This window comes from Lycorma delicatula, chromosome 1 (assembly GCF_047948215.1).
Source record: "Lycorma delicatula isolate Av1 chromosome 1, ASM4794821v1, whole genome shotgun sequence".
Classification (NCBI taxonomy): domain Eukaryota; kingdom Metazoa; phylum Arthropoda; class Insecta; order Hemiptera; family Fulgoridae; genus Lycorma; species Lycorma delicatula.
The window spans coordinates 398,504,869-398,529,281 of NC_134455.1; the positions used below are offsets into that span (position 1 = coordinate 398,504,869).

Here is a 24,413-nt window from a genome sequence, read left to right on the forward strand (position 1 = left end):
AAATATAATTTATATTAATTAATGTTTTTATATAATGCACATAAGCATTTACATTGTGATATAGTATTTCAAAATAAGGAAACGTTTTTAAAAGATACATTCGCCTAATAAAAAAGAAAAAAAGAATAATTATTAGAAGTCCAGTTTCTTTTTTACAACTTCATCCATTTACAGCGTTCATCTCTTATATATAACAAGGAATTTCATTTATTTAATTATTTATATTTCTTGAATGTTTGTATGTTTGTATTAATTTTACACAAAAAAAAATTAATGTTAGCAACTAAAAAAAAAAATGATATTTTTACAAGTAGAAAGAATATTTCAATGCCTAAATAGTTTTGTTAAACAATACAAGGCGAAAGAAAATAAAAACAGTGATTAAATAACAATGTTTGTCGGTTGCATCACAAAAAATATGAAAAATTGTTGCTAATTCAATATCTTATATTAATATCAAACTTTTCTGTAACAATCAAATTAAATAAAATAATCATTAGAATAATTATTAAGAAATTAAAAAAAAAAATTAAACATTTATGAAGTTGTAAAAAATGACTTATTAACGGTACATTAAAAATTATGACAAACGGGTTAGAAAAAAAAAACGACAAATATTTCTGACAACTAGAATTATCAAACAAATTTAAACATGTACGATTTACATACCCATAGTACTGGTCTTATTAAATTTGAGTTTCAATTGTTGGTTAACAATTTTTTTTTTTATACTGGATGAAATAGTTTATGCTACCAAATCTAAATTTTATTTATAGCTGTAAAAAACAATCTCAAACTGTTATCTTTTTTTATATAGTTCAATCTATTACCAAAAAAAAATTAAATATTAATTCAAATATGCCAAAAAAAAGATGGTAACGTTTTTTCCTTTTTATATTTTATATACGATCATATAACTTTTCTTTTTTCAAAAAATCATAATATTCAATCTGAGTTTAGCTTAGATCTTTATCACCTTGAATTATTAGGATTCTATTGTACTTTTACAACACAATCTGTTTCGTGAATGCTGTAGAATGTAAAACTTATTTTTTCTCACAAAGAATAACGAATTAAGTTCGATTCTCTTGAGGTTTGATTCTTTTTCATAAGCATATTTCACTTGATTTTTTAAATATTTTAGCAAAAAGATTTCATATTATAAAGAAAAAAAAATAATAGAATATAAAATTAAGTAAATATTTTATAACAAAAGAATTAGTAAATGATCAATAAAGAACATATTTTAAAAATTAAATGTTTTACATGCACTATGCCTTGAATTAATATTATTTTCTTTTACATTCTACTGCATAATGTTGATAACTATCGCTTACAAAATACCCAGAGAACCGAGTCTATGGATTACTTTGTAGTAATCTGATATAACATTTTATTTTTAATATCACAATCTTTCCCAGATGTGACTAATTATAACATTTATAAAAATAATTCCGATGATATAATAATACGTATAAATCAAGGAATTCAAAGTGAATTCCTATGTAATATAACAATATTAATTCATATTCAACATAACGTGTATAAACATTTATTTATTATTATTGTTTCATTACATCACCTTGTTTTATAAGTAAAATATTTCTATATTTTCTTCCTTAGCGACTTCCTAAAGCTCTTTTTCTTTCTAATTGTTGTTTTTAGACAAACTGTACAGCTACCATAAAATATCTGTAGATTGATAATTTTTCTGATCCTCCAGAAAGTAATTGAGTAGAGTAGCAGCAATAAAAATAACGATAATAATATAGTAGAATAATTATAGTAACAATAAAAACAAGATTTTTCAGTACAGATAAATAAGATGCCTAGAGCCAAGTGAGAACATTATCTGGTTTATTGTGTGTGTTGATAAGTGCTTGAACATCGTCTAGAATATCACTAGAGAATTCTTCACCCAACTGTAATAAAAAAAAAATAAATAAATTATATATGTTTTTTTTATTGTAATTAACATATTATAGATTTTAATTACTATGAATTGTAACAACACAAATCACAGTAAACTATATTGATATTTTAACATTCATATGTCACGATAGTATTTCTATTGCCCATAAAAAAAAGATTTGTGGGTGTTTTATTAATCAACAAGTTTCTGGTGGGATGATCAAAATGACTTCATTTGTAACTCAAGTTGTATTATTTAGCTCTGAAGCTCCTTAATAAAAATCTAAGATTATCATCATTATTAATTACGAGGTGCACTTCAAAAGTAACAGCTGTTCAGTAGCAAAATGAGAACAAACTGAAAAATTTATTAATGATTTCAAATACTTACAAATTTATGAAACACATACGAAATTTATGTTTAAAATGTTGTTTCATTCAAATTATGCAACACATTTCATTAAAAAATCTGATGTGTACATCACATGACTTCCTTGTATGGGTATTAAATTATATATACGCATTTTTGCTGCACTTCATTTAAACTTTTTCTTTTTCCTGCTTAGCCTCCTGGAATTACCGTTCAGGTATTACTTCAGAGGATGATATGTATGAATGTAAATGAAGTGTAGTCTTGTACAGTCTCAGGTCGACCATTCCTGAGATGTGTGGTTAATTTAACTTCATTTTCGTAGTGAGATACGATCCTCCAATTCTTTAATAAAGTGGACAGTTACACAATTACATTGTGGTGGATACAAACACCACACTGCATCAAATTTTTTGTGGTGTTTGTATCAGAATTTTATATTAGTTTATATATTAATTTTGTTTCACGTCGTTTAAGTAGTTGTGGTGTAACTGAGAACGTGTCAGATCCGTAACATGGACACATCGGTTCGAATCCGACTTCAGATATATATATATTTTTTAAATTTTTTTTAAAATTTAAATATATTGATTTATTAATAATTATTAACCTCTGTAAAAATGTTTGAATTAAAATGAAAATACATACAATTTTATTTCACTAATAACTTTTCCATATTTTTTTTTTATTGTTATTATTGAATCATTATTTATTGTAAACATTTTTTTTTTTTACAATCAGAGGTTAATAAATTATTAATAAATCAATATATTTAAATTTAAAAAAATAAATATATGTGTATGAAATCAGATTCAAACTGATGTGTCTTCCTTTTGTAAGATCCGAATATTTCATTAATTAAAATTTCATCTGGCTATAACTCTGGAACCGATGAAAATAAGTACCACTTATGAATCATTGAAAAGCTCTCAATGAAGGCTTATTACTGCATTTAAGAAAAAATCCAAATTTTTGGATTTTTGGTTCAGTCGATTGCAATCAAAAGGGGAAGTGCACAACTAGATGTTACAACAGTCCTAAATCCAAAATTTCTACATCCTACAATTAATTGTTTTTGAGTTATGCGAGATACATATGTACGTACCTACAGATGTCACGCCCAAACTAGTCAAAATGGATTCAGGGATGGCCAAACTGGATATTTCATTTGAAATTTGAAAACCGAAATTTTTTGTGATCACAATACTTCCTTTACTTTGTACAAGGAAGTAATAAAAAACAGACATATTGCCAATGAAATAATAAAATCATGAAAATATTATATTATTAAAAAAAAAAAAAAGTTTAAATATTGTAGAAAATAGAAATATTTAAGCTAAAATTAAAAGGACAGAAGATAATTAATGGACAAACAAACACTCAATTCAATGTAAATTAAAAAAATTTATATTACAATATAAAGTCAGAAGAATTAGTTTCAAGAAATTGTATAACTTTTAAAGGGGGAGGATAAAATAGAAGAGACCATGAAAGTGTGGATGTGTAGTGGGAAGAGGTTAACATCGCTGTTTATTCAACAATCCCAACTCAGGAAGACTCAGTGCTAAGAGAAGTTTTGAGAATGGAGGTACTCTGAAATGCATTAATTTCTTATGTTAAGAGTGACAGTGTTAGGAAGGGTAAAAAATAACATTCAAATCAATTTTGATAATCCTAGTGAAAATACAAAATATTGTGAAAATTTTAAGCTTCTTAAACCCACTACATAAGATTCTGGCCACTTATACGGCCACTTTTGCACAGAGGTTTTTAACTCTTCACTTTACTCGAATCATTGAAACGCAAGCCAGTTTTTAAGTCAGGAAGAAATGGTAGTGACTGAACACGAAATCAGGAATATAAGGGGGTGATAAAAAATCTTGCATTCAAATTTTTGAATTGTTTCTGTTGTACTTGCAGTCTGTGGACATGCACTATAGTGAAGAAGAAGAATTCCTAAACTCAGCATTCCCCATTGCTGGTTTTGAATGGCACAACACAGTTTAGAAAGCGTTTCACAATAGACATATAATGGATGTTCCAGGTTTCATGAAATCAACAAAAGCACACTCTTTTGGTTCAAGAATACAGTTGCCGTGATTTTTCTTTGGACTGGGCTTGTTTGAATTTTTTCAGTTAAGGTCATTCGTTCTCAAAGTGGTGATAATGCCCCTTGTAGGCAATGTAGTCTTTTACGAGGGGGGGGGGGGCGGTAGAAGACCAAAAAGATTGGGGGCATTCAGGCAGTCTAAGAAGGTGATATCTGATTAAAAAAAGGCAAAAGTTATGTTTTCATGATGCAAAAAACTAAATACCTATTGCAATAGTACAAAAAATTAAAGGGACATAAAATTAATATTTTATCGTAAAAAATATTCAAACTACTTGTTTGTAATTGTATTCAAACTACTTTAACTTTGTAACCAACAGGTATCCCAACCCCGCAGGGGGGAAGGACACCCACCTTGAGACATTACTGGTAGCCACACCACCCCCTCCGTTCCAAGTCCTGAGGGGCTTTACCGGATGTCGTCTTTAGACCCTCTGATTACATCTCACAGTCATCAGCTGGGATGCCACCGATGTAAATACCTCGGCAGACATTTACATCAGTAAAATACAAGTCAAATTTTGCCTTCATATAGGCCTCAAACAGACATCTTCACACCTAACCTAACATGATTCCCTCAAACTAACTGACTGAAACCACGGAAGCGCAAAATCCCGCACCTCCAGATTTGTCAGCACCGTTCATGACTGTGAATGCCTCAGGAAACGAACGAGTTTAAAGTTAAATCAGGGCTACACTCATACCAATCAAAATTATGTCTTACGCAACATAGAAATTCAGACCAACACCCAAATAAGTCGACCAATTTAGGTAACCAAACAAGGTGAATAAAAAAAAAATTAAATCTCGAATACTCTACTTTTTGACTGTAAGAAGAAATAAAAATAAACTTCAAGAATGGCTACCAAGAATTTTGCTGCAAAAGCCAATTCCACAACTGTATCCTGGATTATGGTTGATTGTTAAATGATTTCTGATAGCCTTCCCACCGTTGTATTGTCTGAACGTGGATTTAGTGCTATAGCAACGTTGCTAACCAAAAAGAGAAATCAGTTGCATGATACCAAACACGGCGACTTACGGCTGTTTTTAAGTAAATTCGAGTCTGATATTAACAAAATCATTAAAGCACATCAGATTCATCCTTCACATTAATGTAGGTGTAATTTTTTGATTGAAAGCATTATTTAATTATTATATTGAATAAATACAATACAAATTAATAAAGGTTTTGCCGCAAACTGAAGAAGAAAGAAGCATTTGGCAAAATATAATTAAAAGTAGAGAGACTTACATTACAGGCCACATATTAAGGCATCCTGGAATAGTTGCTTTAATGTTGGAGGGACATGTAGCTGGGAAAAGTTGTGCAAGCAGGAAACATTTGGAATATGTAAAACAAATTTTTTAGGGATGTAGGATGTATACCGAAATGAAACGACTGGCACTAGATAGGGAATCTGGGAGAGCTGCATCAAACCAGTCAAATGACTGACGACAAAAAAAAAATTGAATATGATATTACTATTGTTGTTAGTAATATCTATAACTATATAGACACAATTGTAATTTTTTGAAAGCAATTTTAATAAAAATACTTACAAATATGATTAAATATGTGTTTTAACTGCTCTCATTTAAAAGATTAGTTTCAACTCAGAAATAGGATATGCTACGTTTAAAAACAATAATTGTAACTGCTGTTTTTAAGAACACATCTTTAAGAATGTTTTTAAGAACATCAGTTGCAAAAGAGCAACTGCAATTATTATTTTTAACAGATGGTAAGTTTAAATTTTGGGGGCGCTAGAAAACTTTTGTTCTCAATGAGGGCAGTGGGCAAAAAAGTTTGAGAATCAACAGTTGAGGTGAACTGAAATGACACTAGTGCATGGATTGTTATTTCTTCTCAGCGTTGGTGTACAAAATCCATATTCCATCACCAGTAATGATATCGAAAAAAAATTTGTCTCCTTTGTGAGTAAAGCGGTTAAAAAAAGCACAAACACATGACATTCTATGATTTTTGGGAGCACTTGTCAAGATTTTCAGCACCCATTGTGCACACAGCTTACTATAACCTAGATTGTCAATTCTCAACAATGTTGTCTTTGAAACTTCTGGAAATTCTAGAGAAAGTTTGCTAATCATAAAGCTGTGATTTTTCTCACACTCTTGTAACCAGATCGTCAGTCCAGAACTAGGCCTGTCGCTTCTCTGTTGTCGTGAATATTTGAATGGCCTTCCTTAAACTCAACATACCATTAATTCATTTTTTTTTCACTCATTAAAATAAGTTTCACAGAATTCAGGTGAATTTCAACAGAATTGTATCCTCTTGTGTTTAGAAATCTAATCACCGATTGAACTTTACAACTGGCAGGATTTGTTATTAGCATTTATTGCTACGATAAATGTGGCGATTGTATAGAGAAGTAGTAAAAGGGTATGATGATGTTGTTTAAGCGAAATAAAAAATATTTATAAGGTTTTCAGAATAAATTTTTTTATAATGAAACAGTCTTTACTTTAGAGATAACCTCTTGTATATCATCAAATAATGTCTTTTATAAAATAGAGGATACTTTTGTCACTTTTTGTTAAAGTGAAATTTAAAAGGATTTTTTTTTAAATTTCCACATCACACTCGCATATCACTCTGTATCTGTGATAATTGTATTTTTTCTGATACATACACCAAAACTTTTTTCTGCTGATGAAGTTAAAACGATTTTATTTAATCGAATAGATGCTTGTTTTACAAAATCAAATATTTATTGAGTAATATCTTTCTCATAAAAAGCATTTGCCTTGTTTTAATAATTTGTAATTATTACTATTTTAAAAAAGTAGATTTTCATTTACCACCTGAAGAGAGGGAACTAAATCATCTGTGGAATCAATGTTGTCACTAAGAGAAGTCATGTCATGCGAGTCCAATCCAGCCATATCTGCAGCTCCAGAAGTTCCTCCTTCTGGTAACAGGTCAGACAATAAAATGTAAATAATTACAACAAATATATTTTCAAAAGAATTACACAACAAATCTATATAAATGTTTACAACATTAAAATTTAAAACAATTTTTTTTAAATATTTAATTAGAAGTAAAATTTTTGGTACTTTTCAAGAAGATGAATCCAGCTGACCTGTAGTTGATAGGTGGCATCACTGAAAGGAGAAAATAAATAAATAATACATATTTTTTCTTTTTAAACACGTACATTGTACTGTAATATCATTAAAATAATACAATGATACTATAATAATAAAATAGTAAAATAAAGTATATTTTTTGAGTACAATAATTTACGTATATCATTTACTGTATAACTTAACAAGAACCAAACCTGTATTTATGCGTTAAATGTGAGTCTCAATTTAAGCGATTTCATTATATATGGAAATTTTCCAGAACGTAAGACCCACGTATATTGAAGGTGCACTATATAATAAATTTATATAAATAACTATATATATATTAACTATATATAACCTATATATAAACTATATCTAAAAGTATAAAAATAATCGCTTGCTAGTCAAGCGAAGGTTAGTGAGCGAAGCAAGCTTAGGTAAAGTTTGGTTAAATTAGATTTATTTATTATGCAAAGTTAGATTATAATTTTAATTAATTTATTTTCTCCTTTCAGTGGCACCATCTAACAACTAACTACAGTGACTGACTAACTAACTAGATATCATTAGTGGGCATCTTCTTGAAAAGTACTAAATTCTTTTCTTAAATATACTTAACAATGATTTCTTATATAATGTATCAGCAGAAGGATGAGACATTTAAATTACACTAATATAATTTTAAGTTAATAAAATGAGGTATACTTTTATTATAATGTGAGGTAATTCCTGGAAGTTTTGTTCAGTAAAATTGAAACTATAAAAAAAAACTCAGAAAAGTGTTTAGTAAAAAATTCAAGTTTTTTTTACATCAAGTGGTTTATAAGATGTAATTCTTTGAACACAAACTGTTTCAATTGTTACTCAAGCTGTACAAGAGTAATCCAAACTACACAACCCTTTTTTTTCTTTTCTTTTTCCTGTTAAGTCAACAGGAATTACCGTTGAGTTATTACTTTAGAGGATGAAATGTAATGACTGTAAAGTGTAATTGTGAACAATCTCAGTTTGACCATTGACCATTCCTGAGATGTGTGGTTAATTGAAACCCAACCACCAAATAACACCGGCATCCACGATCTAGTATTCGAATCTGTATAAAAATAATTGCCTTTACTAGGACTTGAATGCTGGAACTCTCAACTTCCAAATCGGCTGATTTGGGAAGACCAACCCGGTGGGTTAAGCTACACAACCTTGAGACTATTTTATGTACACAGATAAACAGTAAAAAAGAAGCAATGTAAGCATTCTAATCAAAGGTTTTATCAGTGTTTCCCAAATTTAATCCTTATAAAAAAAAGAAATTATCCACTCAATTTTTAAACAAGTCATGTCAAAATTAAATACATTACCACATTCTGCATTTGATGATTAAAAATTTTATTTTTTCTTATTTTAGGTTATGTTTTTACAAAACAAAAAAAGAAACCATTTTTTGAGATTCTTTCATGTAGCTCAACTTGATCACTTGCAATTAAAGAATTGTTTATCAATTGTGATAAAATTTCTGTGCAAGGTAGTAGAACATTCTGTACTAATTTATCACTCCTTAAACCTCTTATTGTAATTTTAAGTATTTGTGAAGTGTTGTGAATGTGTGAAGATTTGTAATGATACCGTTTTATCTTTATAATTTTAGGGCATAGAAAAAAGTTCAAGACTGTGCGGCTACATTTAACGGCATATTTTATGAAAGTTATTGATAATCTGAATTTTTTTATAGAGATTTTTATATATGAAGAAATAATTCTTTTAACTGAACTGCTAAGAAGTAAAATTATAGCAATTAAGCTAGTTTTTTCTCTTTCTCGGTAGCTTGACTATGGGTACATGGTTACCATGTTTCATATACTATATCAACCAATCTCCTGCCTGCGGAAGAGGGTGCAGAGGCTCGCGATGGAAGAATGGCAGCTGGAATGTGACACCACGACTAAAGGAAGATCCTTATATAAGTTTATACAGAATCTGGGGGGGGGGGTGGTATGCCTCAAGCTCGTTTTTAAGGGCAACAGGTACCCGAGTGTTCATCAACCATGTTAATTTAAACCAATATCTGTTTTGGTTCGGCCTGGCAGCTGATGAGCTGGGCGTCTGCGGGGAGATCCAGTCAAATGAACACCTGATGTTTGACTGCCCTGCTCTTAGGGGACCAGAGACCAGGCCTCTCTGGAACATAGAGATCAAGGGGAAAATTGGCCATTCACAAGCGGCGACTCAATGTGGCGAGAGCCGCATTGTCGGACAGTGTGGGAGTTCCTTGATGCAGTTGCTTTGTTCAACTGACATCAGTAGTTTACCTAATGAAACTACTCCTGCCACACTGCTGTGTGAAGCTAACCTAGAGATATATATGGCTGACCTCCAGCCAATTAAGGCTTGGTACATGCTGGCATTCAGTGATCTAGGCAGCAAATTGCTTTCTAGACAAAATAAATTTTAATTTATGGTTGTCATATATAATATTTTTAGTAGCTGACAGGGTGCGCCTACCTATTTTAGCAAATATATGACAAGTGAGCGGTTGGGACACATCAATGGTGTATGCCACCTTGCTTAGTTCACTCATGCTGTTAGGTAAGCTCTAGGAGCTAATTAGGATACTGGTTGCTAAACTGTTCATGGCTCAGTTGCTGTTTGTGGCACAAACATTCAGTCTTATGTTTTAGGGCAAACAAATGGGGTGGTGGCGGACAAATGCCAAACAAATTTCATGTATCAAAATACTATGTTAATGGGTGAGCTGAGCCAGATTGAACTGCAATTATCTAAGTGTGTCATGTTTAACGCTGCAACTGTCACTCCATACTGGCACCAATATTGGTTATACATAATACCACTGTCATTTATTGTTGGTTGGAAATAACTATGTTTCAGTGCAGAATAATTTTATTTTTTTCTAAAATGCCTTTTTCAATTTTGAAGCTTACGTACACTCTAAATGAAATGAAAATTTCATTTCATTCATAAAATGTTTTATGTTCCAACTATATTTGGTCTGTAGCAATATGATTTATGGTTCATCCTATATTTTGTAATAGAAATATTTGTAAAATAGTGGTTTGGATCTCTCATTTTATTCTATTTTCCTTTTAGCGATTCATTTATTTATATTCTAATTTTTCTAGAGAGTAGTTAAATGTAAGACTAATTTATTGTTATTTATTCTTGAATATTATGTTTTATTTGTTTTTATTTTATATTAATAAAAAAGTAAATAAAATTTTAACTTATTTAAATGAAAAAAAGTTATATAACTTTTCATATGATTTGTAATTGAATTTCTGAGTTTACTTTTTTTAAGGCTTTAGACTCGAGTGTGCATATAATTTTTGCTTAAATAATTATGTATGCTTCTACTGCTAATGTTGTGTCATAATGATGTAGTTTCTAAAATATTATTCACATTTTATAATCATACTGCTCCTGTCAAGCTGTATATAATATTGGATGAAATAGAACACCAAAGCCAGACCCTTATACACAAACAAAATTACTTTAGAGTACACAGATTTAATATCATGAATAAACCTTCTGTATAATAATTATTAAAGTATTACTTAAATTCAAATTTTAAAAAATAACAAAAAACAATGATTATCAGGTACTTATGTATTATAAAAGCGCCACTATGGTTGGAAGGTTATATATAATAGGTTTGTAAATTTATTTTTACTTTTGGAATCTGTTATGAATAAAGTACAAACACAAAACTAGAAATTGAATTATTTATTCAAATTAATATAACCTAACCTGCAAAAATCAACAGCTTCCTCTTTACAATGTGGAAGATCCCAAACTTAAAGTGCACACATTTTACTTATAAGTTCACCATTAACCTTAACAAATATTTTTGTTTATCATCTTACTGATAAGAAGTAGAACGTAGTTATTTAACTCGCCACCAGTCATGCTGGTTATAACTTCCCAACGATATGGCATCGTTATAATACACAAGTACCGATTATCATTTCCTTTTTACTTATGCACTGGAAAAACTTATCAGAGAATGCAAAGAAAAAGGTGGAAGAACACAAAATTAGTGATAAAATCAGACTGGAATACAGGAAAAGCAACTTAATAACAGACTTTCTAGTGTATGCAGATGTTCTGCTATCATATCATTTCAAATTCAATAGCGACAACAAAGGAAAATTAGAACACCTACATTAAGAAATCATTATCACTGAATGCCAAACTAAGACAATATGCTACAATCATTCATCAAGAAGCTTTATATGCAGCTGACTGTGTAACATTTAATAAAAAACTTCTGACTGATAACTACAAAAAAAAAAATGAAGCACACATAGAAAGATCCTAAAAACCATCAAAGATGGTAAATAATACAGAAGAAGACACAATAACCACAATAATGAACTGTATATGAACATAGAGAAAATATTGGATGTAATCAGAAAAAGAAGAATCATTTATAAGGTCACCTATAAAGAATAAAAAGACACGTAAACAAGCAATTCATACAGTTAAAGAATTTAAAAATCAATAACTACAGGATCAGAGAAACTGAATGAAATATAGAAAAATTGAAAATAACTCAAGAAGACATCAAAGAACATTCACCGAGAAAGAAATGTTAACATCAAAATTATACCTAAGAGAAGAAAAAAAAATCTAATGTGGTCACCATATAACTTCCTTGTACCCGTATTAAATTACATATACACATTTTTTGTTGCACTTCATTCAAACGTATTTCATTTGAAAGTGAGATAAGATCCTCTAATTCTTTAGAAAAGTAGATATTTACATAATTGCTGAAATATTAGTTTTTATTAACATCAAATATATATACAATTATTAATTCAACAATCTTACATGAAATATTAGGGTAGAGTAAAACTCCCTTTATTACTCGTATTACTAGATCAGTATTACTCGTATATTCGTGAGTTGGTGATTAACAAAAGTCAGATTTCTGGTGTATCATATAAATATAAGTTTATAATAATTAAATTATTACGTTCAGTGAACTCTTGTATACCGATTACAAATGTTAATTTTTACCTTACGGTGTAAAATATTCAGTTTTTATCAGTTTTGTCGTATTATTTGGTGAATAATGAAAAATGAAAAAATAACATGAAAGATAACAAAAAAAATAAAAATGAAAGATAACATGAAGAAATATATCTCAAAGGAACGACAAGAAGATGAATATGAACAGGAAGAAAATGTTAAGAAAAATTAAGAGAAGATGATAAATATAAAGAGGAAGAAAATGTTAAAACCAAAAAAAGAATAAAAAGATTAAGAGAGGATGATGAATATAAAGAGAGGGAAAATTTGAAAACAAGAGAACGTGAACACAAATTAAGATCAGAAGAATTATATCAAATCAATGAGTGATTAAATGATCTTGAGCAAAAAAAAAACAAATAAACGAAATGATGATCAACTCCGATTTAGGGAGAATATTTTCCGACAATATCCAAGGAGTAATGAACTAAAAGATAAGAATTTTTTGTTATTAAAGATCGGGCATGTATGCCTCGTTATATATGTTGTTCTTATGAGGGTCTATTTTTCAGTCGGTCTGTTGTTAACTTTAATGTAGATAAAATTAAACAGAAATTCCAGAATAATTAAATAAAATTAAACTATAAAGTCAAAAAATAAAATGATTGTAAATTATAATTTTCAATTAATATTAAATAATCAGATGTCTCACCAAGTCTATTACATATACACAAATGTAATAATGTCTATTAAATTATACACACATTTTTAAAAGTACTCAAAATTGTTTCACTGATAACTTCGGATTTTATTTATTTATTATTTTTTTTAATTGGTATTGAATTATTTATTGCAAAATTTTTTACAAAGCAATCAATATATTTAAATTTTAAAAAAGAAAAAAGAAATGAAGTGCGATTCGAACCGATGTGCCTTCCCTTGTAACATCCAAATATTTCATTAATTCAAATTTTATTTTGCTATAACTCTGGAACCAAAGAAAATAAGTACCATTTATGATATATCATTGAAAAGCTCTCAATGAGGGCTTATTACTGCAGTTAAGAAAGAGTAAAAAATCTAAATTTTTGGGGATGTTAGGCTTTTTTGGATACTTTTGGTTGTCAATTGCAATCAAAATGGCAGATGCACAACTAGATGCTACTAAATAACAAAATTTCAACATCCTACAGCTAATCATTTTTGAGTTATGCGAGATAAATATGTACGTACAAACATCACACCAAAACTAGTCAAAATGGATTCAGGGATGGTCAAAATGGATATTTCTGTTGAAATCTGAAAACCGAAATTTTTCACAATCACATTACTTCCTTTACTTCGAACAAGGAAGTAAAAAACACAAAGGAGTGACTGAAGAAGTGAAGAAGTTAAACTAAAAAGTCCACAGAAGCTAAAAAAAAAAGATGAAAAATATAAGTAAAAGTAGCCATATTATAAAATAATAAAAAGAAAAAAAAACAGTATTGCTGTTAGTAATAAAAACTACGAAATACATTGCTTCTGTACTATTATGTAACAGGAAGAAAGATAGCCAGTGAGAAAATCAATGAGAATTCAGGTTGTGTAATACAGTAATGCAGGAGAATGTTTAAAAATCAGAAAATAAAAAAAATGTATCAAATTTTTGATTTCTTGAGTTTTAAGGTATGAGATTTTTCCGTGTAATTCCCAGTTTCTAAATGTACAACAGTAACACACTTTTTCTTTTTTAACCTCTGGGACCACCATTAGGTATTGCTTCAGAGGATGAGATGAATGATTTGTAGCATGTATGAAAAAGTCAGAGCTGACCGGGATTCACACTCGAGACCTCCAGATTAAGGGCTGAGACTCTATCACTCGTGCCAAAGAGGCTGGCTAACAGATAGCACCTAGCAGGAACATTGGGTAACAGCCCAGAGAAAACTGCAATGTAACGTTTTATGAGGTTTGGCTATTAAGTAATGAGGCTAATGTTGCTACAGAAGAACTATGCATGCACCAAATTCATATGACCGACAGCTGTGTAGCGTAAAGCCTTCTCTTTCAACTGTTGCCACTCCAGTTTCTGTAGACATATTAGTCTGGCTGTACTTGTCGTTTGGATAAGATCTGGTTTTCTTGTTTTGCTGAAAAAATTGTTTTATTAAAGCAAAGAATTGTTGTGAAATTTTATATGAAACTTGGAAAAACCGCTACTGAAACTTATCTTTTATTAAAATAATTATATGGTAAGAATGCTTATCATGTGCGTGTTTTTCAATGGTTTAAGCGTTTCCAAGAAGGCTAAAAAGACATTGAAAATTATGTTCACCCGAGTCGCCCTTCCACGTCAAAAATGGATAAAAATTTGAAAAAAATTGGTAATCTGTTTCTGAAGGTTAAACTATTAATCAACATTAGAGATCCTAGCTCAATACCATGAAAAAATAAGAAAAAACAACCCGAATTGTGGAAGAACAAGTCATGGGTTCTTCAACAGGACAACACACAGTGCTGATACTGCATTGTCTGTCAAAACGTTTCTAGCCAAGTATAACACTCTGGTGTTAGACCATTTGCCTGACCTGGCACAATGTGACTTTCATCTTTCCCCAAGGTCAAATCTGCATTAAAAGGAATAAGATTTCAGACTGGTAGAGCTGTGAAAAAAAGCAGCATGCGTCATAAAAGAGCTCACAGAAGAAAACTACCAGCACTGTTTCGAACAATGGAAAATTCCCATGGAGCGTTGTAGGAATAGAGGAGGAGAATATATTTGAAGGGGATAATAACCAAATATGTTAAATTTAAAATTAAATATTTTACAGCATTAATTTCATTATTTAATGGCCACACCTCGTATTTAATCATTGTACTAAACTTCTTTGTTTCAAGAAGTATTACATGTCCCATGCATTTTTTTATTGCATTTAAAATTAGTGATTTTTATGACAATGAGTTAATATAAAATTCTGAGTTAAAACTAGAAAAATCCTTTATGGAAAGATATGAAATGTTACAAACAGGGTATGAGAATAAGGCGATACGCTGGACTCAATGTACAAATGAAAACGTTTCAAAGATGATCAAATTTCAACTGCTGACGATCCTTGTTCAGACTGATGTTTCTGTCAACACCTAAAACTGATGAAATGTTGCAAAAAACTGAATGAAATTACTATGAATAATTTTTTATATAAATCATACTGCAAAAAAATCTGTGCTTCAGCAAGATAAGTGCGGCAAATATTAAAGCCATGCTGACAGTTTATTGCGACTGTCAGGGTATTATTCAGCATGAATTTCTACTATCTTGAAGAAATCAGATTATAAAGCACATTATTGGTGGATTTAGAAACTGTAAATACGATCAAGCAGAAAGATTCGTTTTGAAATAAAATGAATTGAACCAAACAATTTATAAAATAATTTTTAACATAGAAACGAGAACTAATAAAAAATCAAAAAAACAGATAAACAAATACACAATCTTACCACTGACTCCATCCATGTTATCATCCATAGTAGAGAGAAAATCATCAGGTGTGTGGGGGAGGGAGTAATTATTACCCATTCCAAGTCCACTATCAGCAGATTCCTGCCTTGAGTGATCTGTTAATCCAGATAAAAATGGATCCATACCAGAGCTGGCACCTTCTGTGGTCTGCCTCAGCATCAATTCTTGCTGTAAAAGTTAAAAAAAAAAATTATGAGAAATACAATTTTATTTATAAAATATAAAAAGCAATTTCATTTAATAAGGTAATTGTTGTATCATTAAAATAAGAATAAAATCATAACAGATCAGAAATATAAAACTGTTTTTACAGGAATATAAGATATTCATTTAAAAAATGCATGTAGAATGACCAGAAAAAATAATTTTAAAATTATACTTATAAGGAACTGATACAATAAAACAAATCTTAATATAAATAAAAGCCCTTCTATAACTGGTATTTGACCCAGAACCTATCAGATGAATGATAAGAGTTGCTACTACTACACCACGGAGGCTGGTGTAATGGAGAATTTGAGTTAAAATAATTAACAGCTTAAACAAGCTCGGGGATACAAAATAATGGTTAAGTCTTTTCAATTGTAGATAGTGTTCTACATGAGTGAAAACAATAAAACAAATCTTAATCAGTGGTGGCTTGCGTATAGGCACTTGCGTACAGGCAGCACCCCCTATTTCCACTGGATATTATCGATAACATCTAATATAATGAATCCATTTATCTTTAATTCTTTTCTTATACTTGAACAATATATAATCCTTAAGTTTAATGTCAGTAGCCATCCCCCAGTTTATAAAAAATATACAAAAATCTTTGTGGCATGGTGGTGTGTGCACATGTGCTCATAGGAAGCTGCACATGAGGCTGCAAGGGAGAAAGTGCACTGTCGCTCCTGCAGCCGACGCTGGTGTGCCGGTGGAAGGTACTTTTGTTTTTACTCCACATGTGTACGGGAATTTTCCTTGTTCATACCCTTTTCTAGTTTAGTCAGTGGAAGGAATATGAAAGTGGTTTAATTGATTTTTCAGTAGCGATCAAAAGATGACTGAAAGCAAGGGCTCTTTGATTGCCAAATCAGAAGGGCGAAAGAGAAGGTAATTAGTGAAAACTAATTATGTATTTGTTTCTGTGTACATAGAAATTTAAATTAAGCACTGCTGGACTATAGTATTTTTAAGCGGACATTTTATTAAGTTATAAGTACGGTTTTTAAGCACAATGTGTGCTTAAAAATCGTGAATGAAATGATCTTGAGAAATTAGAGAGATTGCAAGTGAACTTAACATCACTTACGATAGTGTGTTTGCAATTATTCACAATCAGCTTGGTTTCCATAATGTGTGTGCATGATGAATGCCACTTCTGTTGACCAACAACCACAAACATCAACATTTTGTGACCGATCTTTCTTTTCTTCAATGTTACTCCAGGACTGGTCCACAGTTTTTGAAACAAATCATCACAGGGGATGACAGCCAGGTGCTTCATTACACACCTGAGACTAAACAAACATCACATAAATGGAGACAAAAATTATCCAAAACAAGTGAAAACATCTCCACATGTTCGAAAGGTTATGCTGACAATCTTTTTCAATTCTCAAGTAGTTGTTTATTATAGTGAATTTATGCCTCGTGGAACAACAATCGATGCTAAATTTTACTGCGATACTTTTAAAAAATTGCGTGAAGCCATTAAAGATCGAAGACCTGGAAGATTGAGCAAGGGGGTCGTTTTTCTTCACGACGACACTCCTCATACAGCTCATGTGACAAAAGTAGTTACTGAAAAAATTCAAGTGGGAAGTGTGGTCTCATCTGCCTTGAAATCCTGACCTAGCATCCTGTGACTACCACTTGTTTGGTCCTCTCAACCGAGACCTGGGAGTGGAGCGTTTTGTTAATGATGATGAACTGAAGAAAGCGGTCCCCTTAAATGGTTGAAGGAAATTTTATAAGAGTGGAGTTGAGAAACTTGCCAAAAGGTATGGAAAGTGTTCATAAAAACTTTGTGATTATGTTGAAAAATAGATAAAAATATGTAGTTTTTTGTTCAATAAAAAAAACTGTTTTATAAATTTGTATTAGTTTCATTGAGGGGGTTTGTATAAAATGTAAACATGTATACATTTGTAAAATGTATAAATTTGTATAAAATGTAAAGAATCAAATTACTTGAATTAAATTTGACAAAATAAACAAATCAACTATTCAAAATTTTCTGCACAAAACAAAATACCATTTCAAACTTTCTTTTAATCTTTCGCTTAAAAATTTTTTTCCCTCAAATAATAAAGATAATTTACTGTGTAATTTTTTTTATAAAAGATAAATAATCTTTTAATAAAAACACTAATTAAATTAAAATAAAAAATAATAATTTTCCAAGAACTGCTCGTAAGAGGTGAATTACCTGGTATAACTTTTATAGATAACATTCCTAAATGTAATCAATAAATTCTTTCTTACTGAATCAGCTTATATTCATAACACATATTGCACAACACAACAATAATAACAGGACCTGTAATTCTTACATTTATTTACACATTTTTACAAAAAAAAAAAAATATGTCTTAAATTTTATTATTTTTTAATAAATATTTACATGAGATAAACAGACTTAATAGTCTGACAGAATATTTATTAATTAATAGTCTTAACAGACTTAATTTTCATGTGGTTTACAGACTTAATATATTAAATTAGATTTATATCTCTAGCCGTAAAGAAAAATATAAACATTCATCGTGAAATTCCTAACAATTATTAAAACAATATCACAATCAATTTATTAAAAAAATATTACAATTATTTATGAAACCTCAAATAAATAATTAATGAATGCAAATAAAAGAGAAAATACAAATTAAAAACAAAAATTTATATAATTTTTAACTAAAGAAATTCGATGTGGACACCACGTGACTTACTTGTACACATATTAAATTACATATACACATTTTTTGCTGCACTTCATTTAAACTCATTTTATTTGAAAGTGATGTATGATCCTCCAATTCTTTAATACAGTGGACAGTTACACAATTGTTGAAATATTAATTTTTATTAACATCAAATATTTATACAATTATTAATTCATGAAATATTAGGGTAGAGTAAAACTCCCTTTATTACTCGTATTACTAGATCAGTATTACTCGTATATTCGTGAGTTGGTGATTAACAAAAGTCAGATTTCTGGTGTATCATATAAATAAAAGTTTATAATAATTAAATTATTACGTTCAGTGAACTCTTGTATACCAATTACAAATGTTAATTTTGACCTTACGGTGTAAAATATTCAGTTTTTATTGTCGTATTATTTGGTGAATAATGAAAAATGAAAAAGAAACAATCATACAGGAAAATGAAAGATAACATGAAGAAATATATCTCAAAGGAACGACAAGAAGATGAATATGAACAGGAAGAAAATGCTAAGAAAAATTAAGAGAAGATGATAAATATGGTAAATAAATTAAGAGGAAGAAAATGTTAAAACCAAAAAAAGAATAAAAAGATTAAGAGAGGATGATGAATATAAAGAGTGGGAAAATTTGAAAACAAGAGAACGTGTACACAAATTAAGATCAGAAGAATTATATCAAATCAATGAGTGATTAAATGATCTTGAGCAAAAAAAAACAAATAAATGAAATGATGATCAACTCCAACTTACAGAGAATATCTGGCAATATCAGAGGAGTAATGAACTAAAGATACAAATTTTTTGCAGTTTATGAAAGATCGGGCATGTATGACTCAGTGTATATGTTGTTCTTGTGAGGGTCTATTTTTCAGTCGCTCTGTAATTAACTTTAATGTAGATAAAATTAAATAGAAATTCCGGAATAATTAAATAAAATTAAACTAGAAAATCCAAAAATACGATTCTAAATTATAATTTTCAATAAATATTAAATAATCAGATGTTGCACCCATCTATTACATATACACATATGTAATAATGCCTATTAAACTGGGTGTACACATTTGTAAAAGTACATAACATTTTATTTCACTAATAACTTCTGATTTTTTTCATATATTTTTTTTTATGGTTACTATTGAATTATTAATCATTGTACATTTTTTTTTTTACAATCACGGGTTAATAATTATTAATAAATCAATATATTTAAATTAAAAAATAAAAAGATACTGAGGGTGATTTTGTTCTACAGCCTCACCCCATTGACCTTTAAGTTGAAAATTTAGTGGTATCAATGCCCCATAAAAAACCTTAACATTACGTGTATAAAAATTCTTACATAAGAATATTATGTTGTACATAGTAACTTTACCAATAAAAATGTTTATCAGAAGAAAAGAATGTTTTAGGCATTTTATTTTGTAAAGAACAGTAGGATAATATTCTATTTAACAGATTACAGACATCTCTAGTGATTGAATTCACTTTAAAATTTTTAAAACGTAATTTAAACTAAGATTTGAAATTAAAAAGTTTTCTTTGAAGATAAATATTAACAAATTAACATTGATATACGGTAAGTTTTATTAGTATATTATTTTAAGATTACTATTAAAATTGTGAAATATACAAACGTCACAAAAAAATTAAGTAGTAACAGAAAAATATCTTTGTTAAAACATTTCTGGATATCCATACAGAAATCTTCATGAAAGACTACCATCGTCAAAACACTTAAAACTTTGCAAAAACTATAATTATATGAGGGCTGTCTGAAAGGTTTTCAACTTCAACATAAAGATAGCAGCACTTGTCGACAAAGTTGGGGAATGTATTCTATTCACGCATGCGTTGAAAGGTATTCACTAAAATTTCAACCATTTTGGACGCTCAGTTGTTGTTTGATAATCGTTTGAGTAGGTCATTGTGAATGTTTTTGTGAAAATGAAAAAAAATTGAATATCATGCCGTGATTAAATACTAGCATTTGAAAGGCAATACGCCTATGCAAATTAAAACAGAGTTGAAGCTGTTTACAGGAATTCTGTCCCATCATTTACCACTGTGAAAAGATGGGCAGCTGAATTTAAACATGGTCATACCAGCATGGTTGATGATGAGCATTCAGGACGGCCAGAGACTGTAACCACCACCGATATCAAAAAGTTCACCAAATGGTGCTGGGCAACCGACAAATTAAGGTTAGAGAGACAGCAGAGGCAACGAGCATATCGAATGTATATGTTTGTCATACATTAACTGAATAATTGGATGTGCATAAGCTATCCACGCATTGGGTGTCGCATTTGCTCACTTTGGATCAAAAACGCATTCGAATGAACATTTCCATAGACCTGTTGAACCAGGTTCAGCAAAACAAGTCATTTTTTGCGTCAATTTATAACTGTAGATGAAACATGGATCCACCATTTTACTCCTGAGACAAAACAATAGTCAAAACGGTGAACTGCAAAGGATGAACCTGCTCCAAAAAAGATGAAGCCAGTCCCATCAGCCGTGAAAGTGATGGCAACTGTTTTTTTGGGATAATAATGGTATTTTCTTTATCGATTATCTTCAAAAAGGTAATACAACAATGGGACAGTATTACGCATCATTAAATGAAAAGCTGAAGGCAGAAATTGCAATAAAACGACCACATTTCAAGAAGAAAGTGCTTTTCCATCAGGACAATGTGCCTGCTCACACTTTGATGGTCGCTATGGCTAAAATTCACGAATTACACTTTGAATTGGTTGACCATTCACTAATTACCAGAGTGGTTTACCACTCTGGTATTCACCAAATCTGGACCCAAGCGACTTTTTCTTGTTTCCTAACCTTAAAGTTTCATTACAAGAAAGAATTTTCATCAGACGAGGAGGTTATCGCAAACATAAACACCTATTTTGTGAAGGAAGACACCAGCTACTATTTGGAAGAGTTAAAGAGGTTAGAGCATCACTCAAATAAATGTATTGACTTGAAAGGAGACTTTGTTGAAAAATAAAACTATATTTGACAGAAAAAAAAAATATTTTTACGTTAGGCTCAAAGCTTTTCAGACAATCCTCGTAGAGCGATATTTTCAACCATTTCTGCAAATTCTCGTAACAGTCCCTTGCAAAATTTGTAATTTCAAACTTGTTGATTTAAATGATTTACACAGTTAATGCTGGTACATGCTTATCTTGTTCTTCTGGCAAGGGAGGTCTTCCAGAATTTTCCTTTTTCATAGACAGCCATGCTTTCTAATTATTTTTTTCTAATCATAAATGGATATTGTCCTGTCGGTGATCATTTACAATACTTTGTTCTGAAATGTCACTTCATGACAGAAATTGAGTTTGTTTTGCTTAATTCAAACACATAAAAATCTTTTGCCACAGGAGTAGTAACTGAACTCTTTTTATGAAGAATATTTTTAAGTTGCTGCAAGTAAAGAAATATATTTTTACAAATGAAATTAAAATTTTTATAAACCATCAAAAGTGTGTATTTCAATAGTAATTATATGTATTAAACTATGACCTAATTAAAATTCAATTACCAATTGATATGCAATTAGTTGACAACGGTTATAATTAGTTATTTATATTGAATAAGAATTTTTTTTTTAAAAAAAAAGCATAAATATATTTTGAAACACAGAATAAGGTAAAACATTTTCCTCCATAAATTCTTTATGTTAAATTACATGACAGTGATACGTGCAATTTAATTAACAGTGGTACATAACTTAGAAATTAATGAGGATATTCACAGTTAGAACTCTTAATTAACGGATTTCTTTTTTAAATAGAACTACTGTAAAAAGCAGGAAGTTTATGAATTTAATCACAATTAGCTAGGATTAAAAAAAAGAATCACTAAATTTGAAAAAAAAAAGAAAATTATTTTACACAGCCAAATAATTTTTTTATTACTCAGTAGTACTAATAAAATTTACCTCTATAGTTATAAAAAAAAACTCAAATGAACAACTGTTACTATTAACTGTACATTTTATTACGAAAGAAAGTAATTTAAAAAAAGAAAAAATGAATTTTTTTTTTATCCTGAAGATTTTGTAAAATCAATTAAATAAAAAAAATCACATCTGTTGATCATATCCATTAGGTACATTTTAAAAATAGTAACACTGTAATGAAATTAGAAATAGTTGTTTTTTTTTTATATTATGAATTTGTTTGTAATCATATAAACAGTAATGGTGTGGGGCAAGGGTCACACTGGGAACGGCAAAGAGAACCTTGAGCCACTTTCAGCAGTAGTGGTAAATTACAATAATATTTAGAGCACTGAAAGCTATCTTAAGAATTACATGGGGTGGTAATTTTATTTGTTAAATGTTATTATTAGACAATATATTGATCTTAAGTAGTAGTTAAAATTTTACTAAATGAAAAAGAGAAATTCAAGAAAAATATTTTTCCACTTCTTTATTTTTAATGACACAAAAACTACAATTTACCATTCGCTAAACCAAAAATTAAAATTAAAAACATATTTTTACATTTTTCTATCTTTTAAGAATAGGCTATTTCACTGGTTTCTGGAAAAAATCTCAGATTATTTAGTGGTGTTTATTGAACCCACAAAAAGTGGTTACTTTTAATTCTTTTATGTATTTTTTTCAAAAAAAATTAGCAAATAAAAATGCAGTATTTAAATAAGCTGCCAAAAAAACAACACTCTTGAGTAATATGCCATCTCACTGGCATCAACGATGTCACACGTCAGTAAATAAACATCAAAAGTTTTGTTATTTTTTACAGTGATTTAGCAAAAAAAAAAAAAAAAAAAAAAAAAAATACAAATGGTGTGTAGTGCCAGTGTGCATAAATAGGTCAATAAAGGAACCAGAAAACATATTTGTATTTCTTCCAAAAAGTGTCAAAATGCACAAAAAGTGGTTACAACTTGTTCGCAGAAATCCTGATGATATAGCGGACAATTCAACTGTTTTCTTCTATGAAGACCACTTCGATGTAAGTAAGTAAACATATTATTATTAATGATTATTTCATTGTAAAGACATAATTTTAAGATTATGGATAATCTAATTAACCAACCTGTTTGAGTTTATGCCACATAACTAACCTAATATAACCGACAATATCTTGATTAATCACAACAATCCAAATTTATGCTATAGGTACATTTGTTTGTCTGGCATTTGTCCCACCACCACCCCATTCGGTCGCCCTAAAGCATAAGACCAAATGTATATGCCACAAGCAGCAAGTGTGCCTCAAAACGATTTAGCGACCAATATCCTAATTAGCTCCTAGAACTTACCTAACTGCATTGAATGGAATAACCTTAATGCCCTACACCACTTGCTTGTGTGTCCCACTGCACGCTTGTCACATATTACTAAAATGGGTAGGCGCACCCCATCTACATACTAAAATATATGACTTGTCAATAAATTAAAATTTATTCCATTAAGGACCGCAATTTGCTGCCACACCTAGGTCGCTAAATGCCAGCA

The 24,413-nt window shown here is 29.8% G+C and overlaps 1 protein-coding gene across 2 annotated transcripts in view; it reads right to left on the minus strand.

Annotated features, from left to right (window-relative positions):
- Positions 1–573: 573 nt before the first annotated feature.
- The window catches only part of yki (Transcriptional coactivator yki), a 277,584-nt gene continuing 253,744 nt past the window's right edge, over positions 574–24,413 (minus strand). The window contains exons 5-7 of one of the 2 annotated variants that reach the window (XM_075353941.1): positions 15,954–16,143; positions 7,221–7,327; positions 574–1,922 (exon numbers count right to left, since the gene is read on the minus strand). In XM_075353941.1, the coding sequence (XP_075210056.1) occupies positions 1,830–1,922; positions 7,221–7,327; positions 15,954–16,143 (390 nt within the window). In that variant the 3' untranslated portion in view covers positions 574–1,829. Of the gene's footprint in view, positions 1,923–7,217; positions 7,328–15,953; positions 16,144–24,413 lie in introns of both variants that reach the window. The other variant, XM_075353940.1, reaches the window with a different exon arrangement.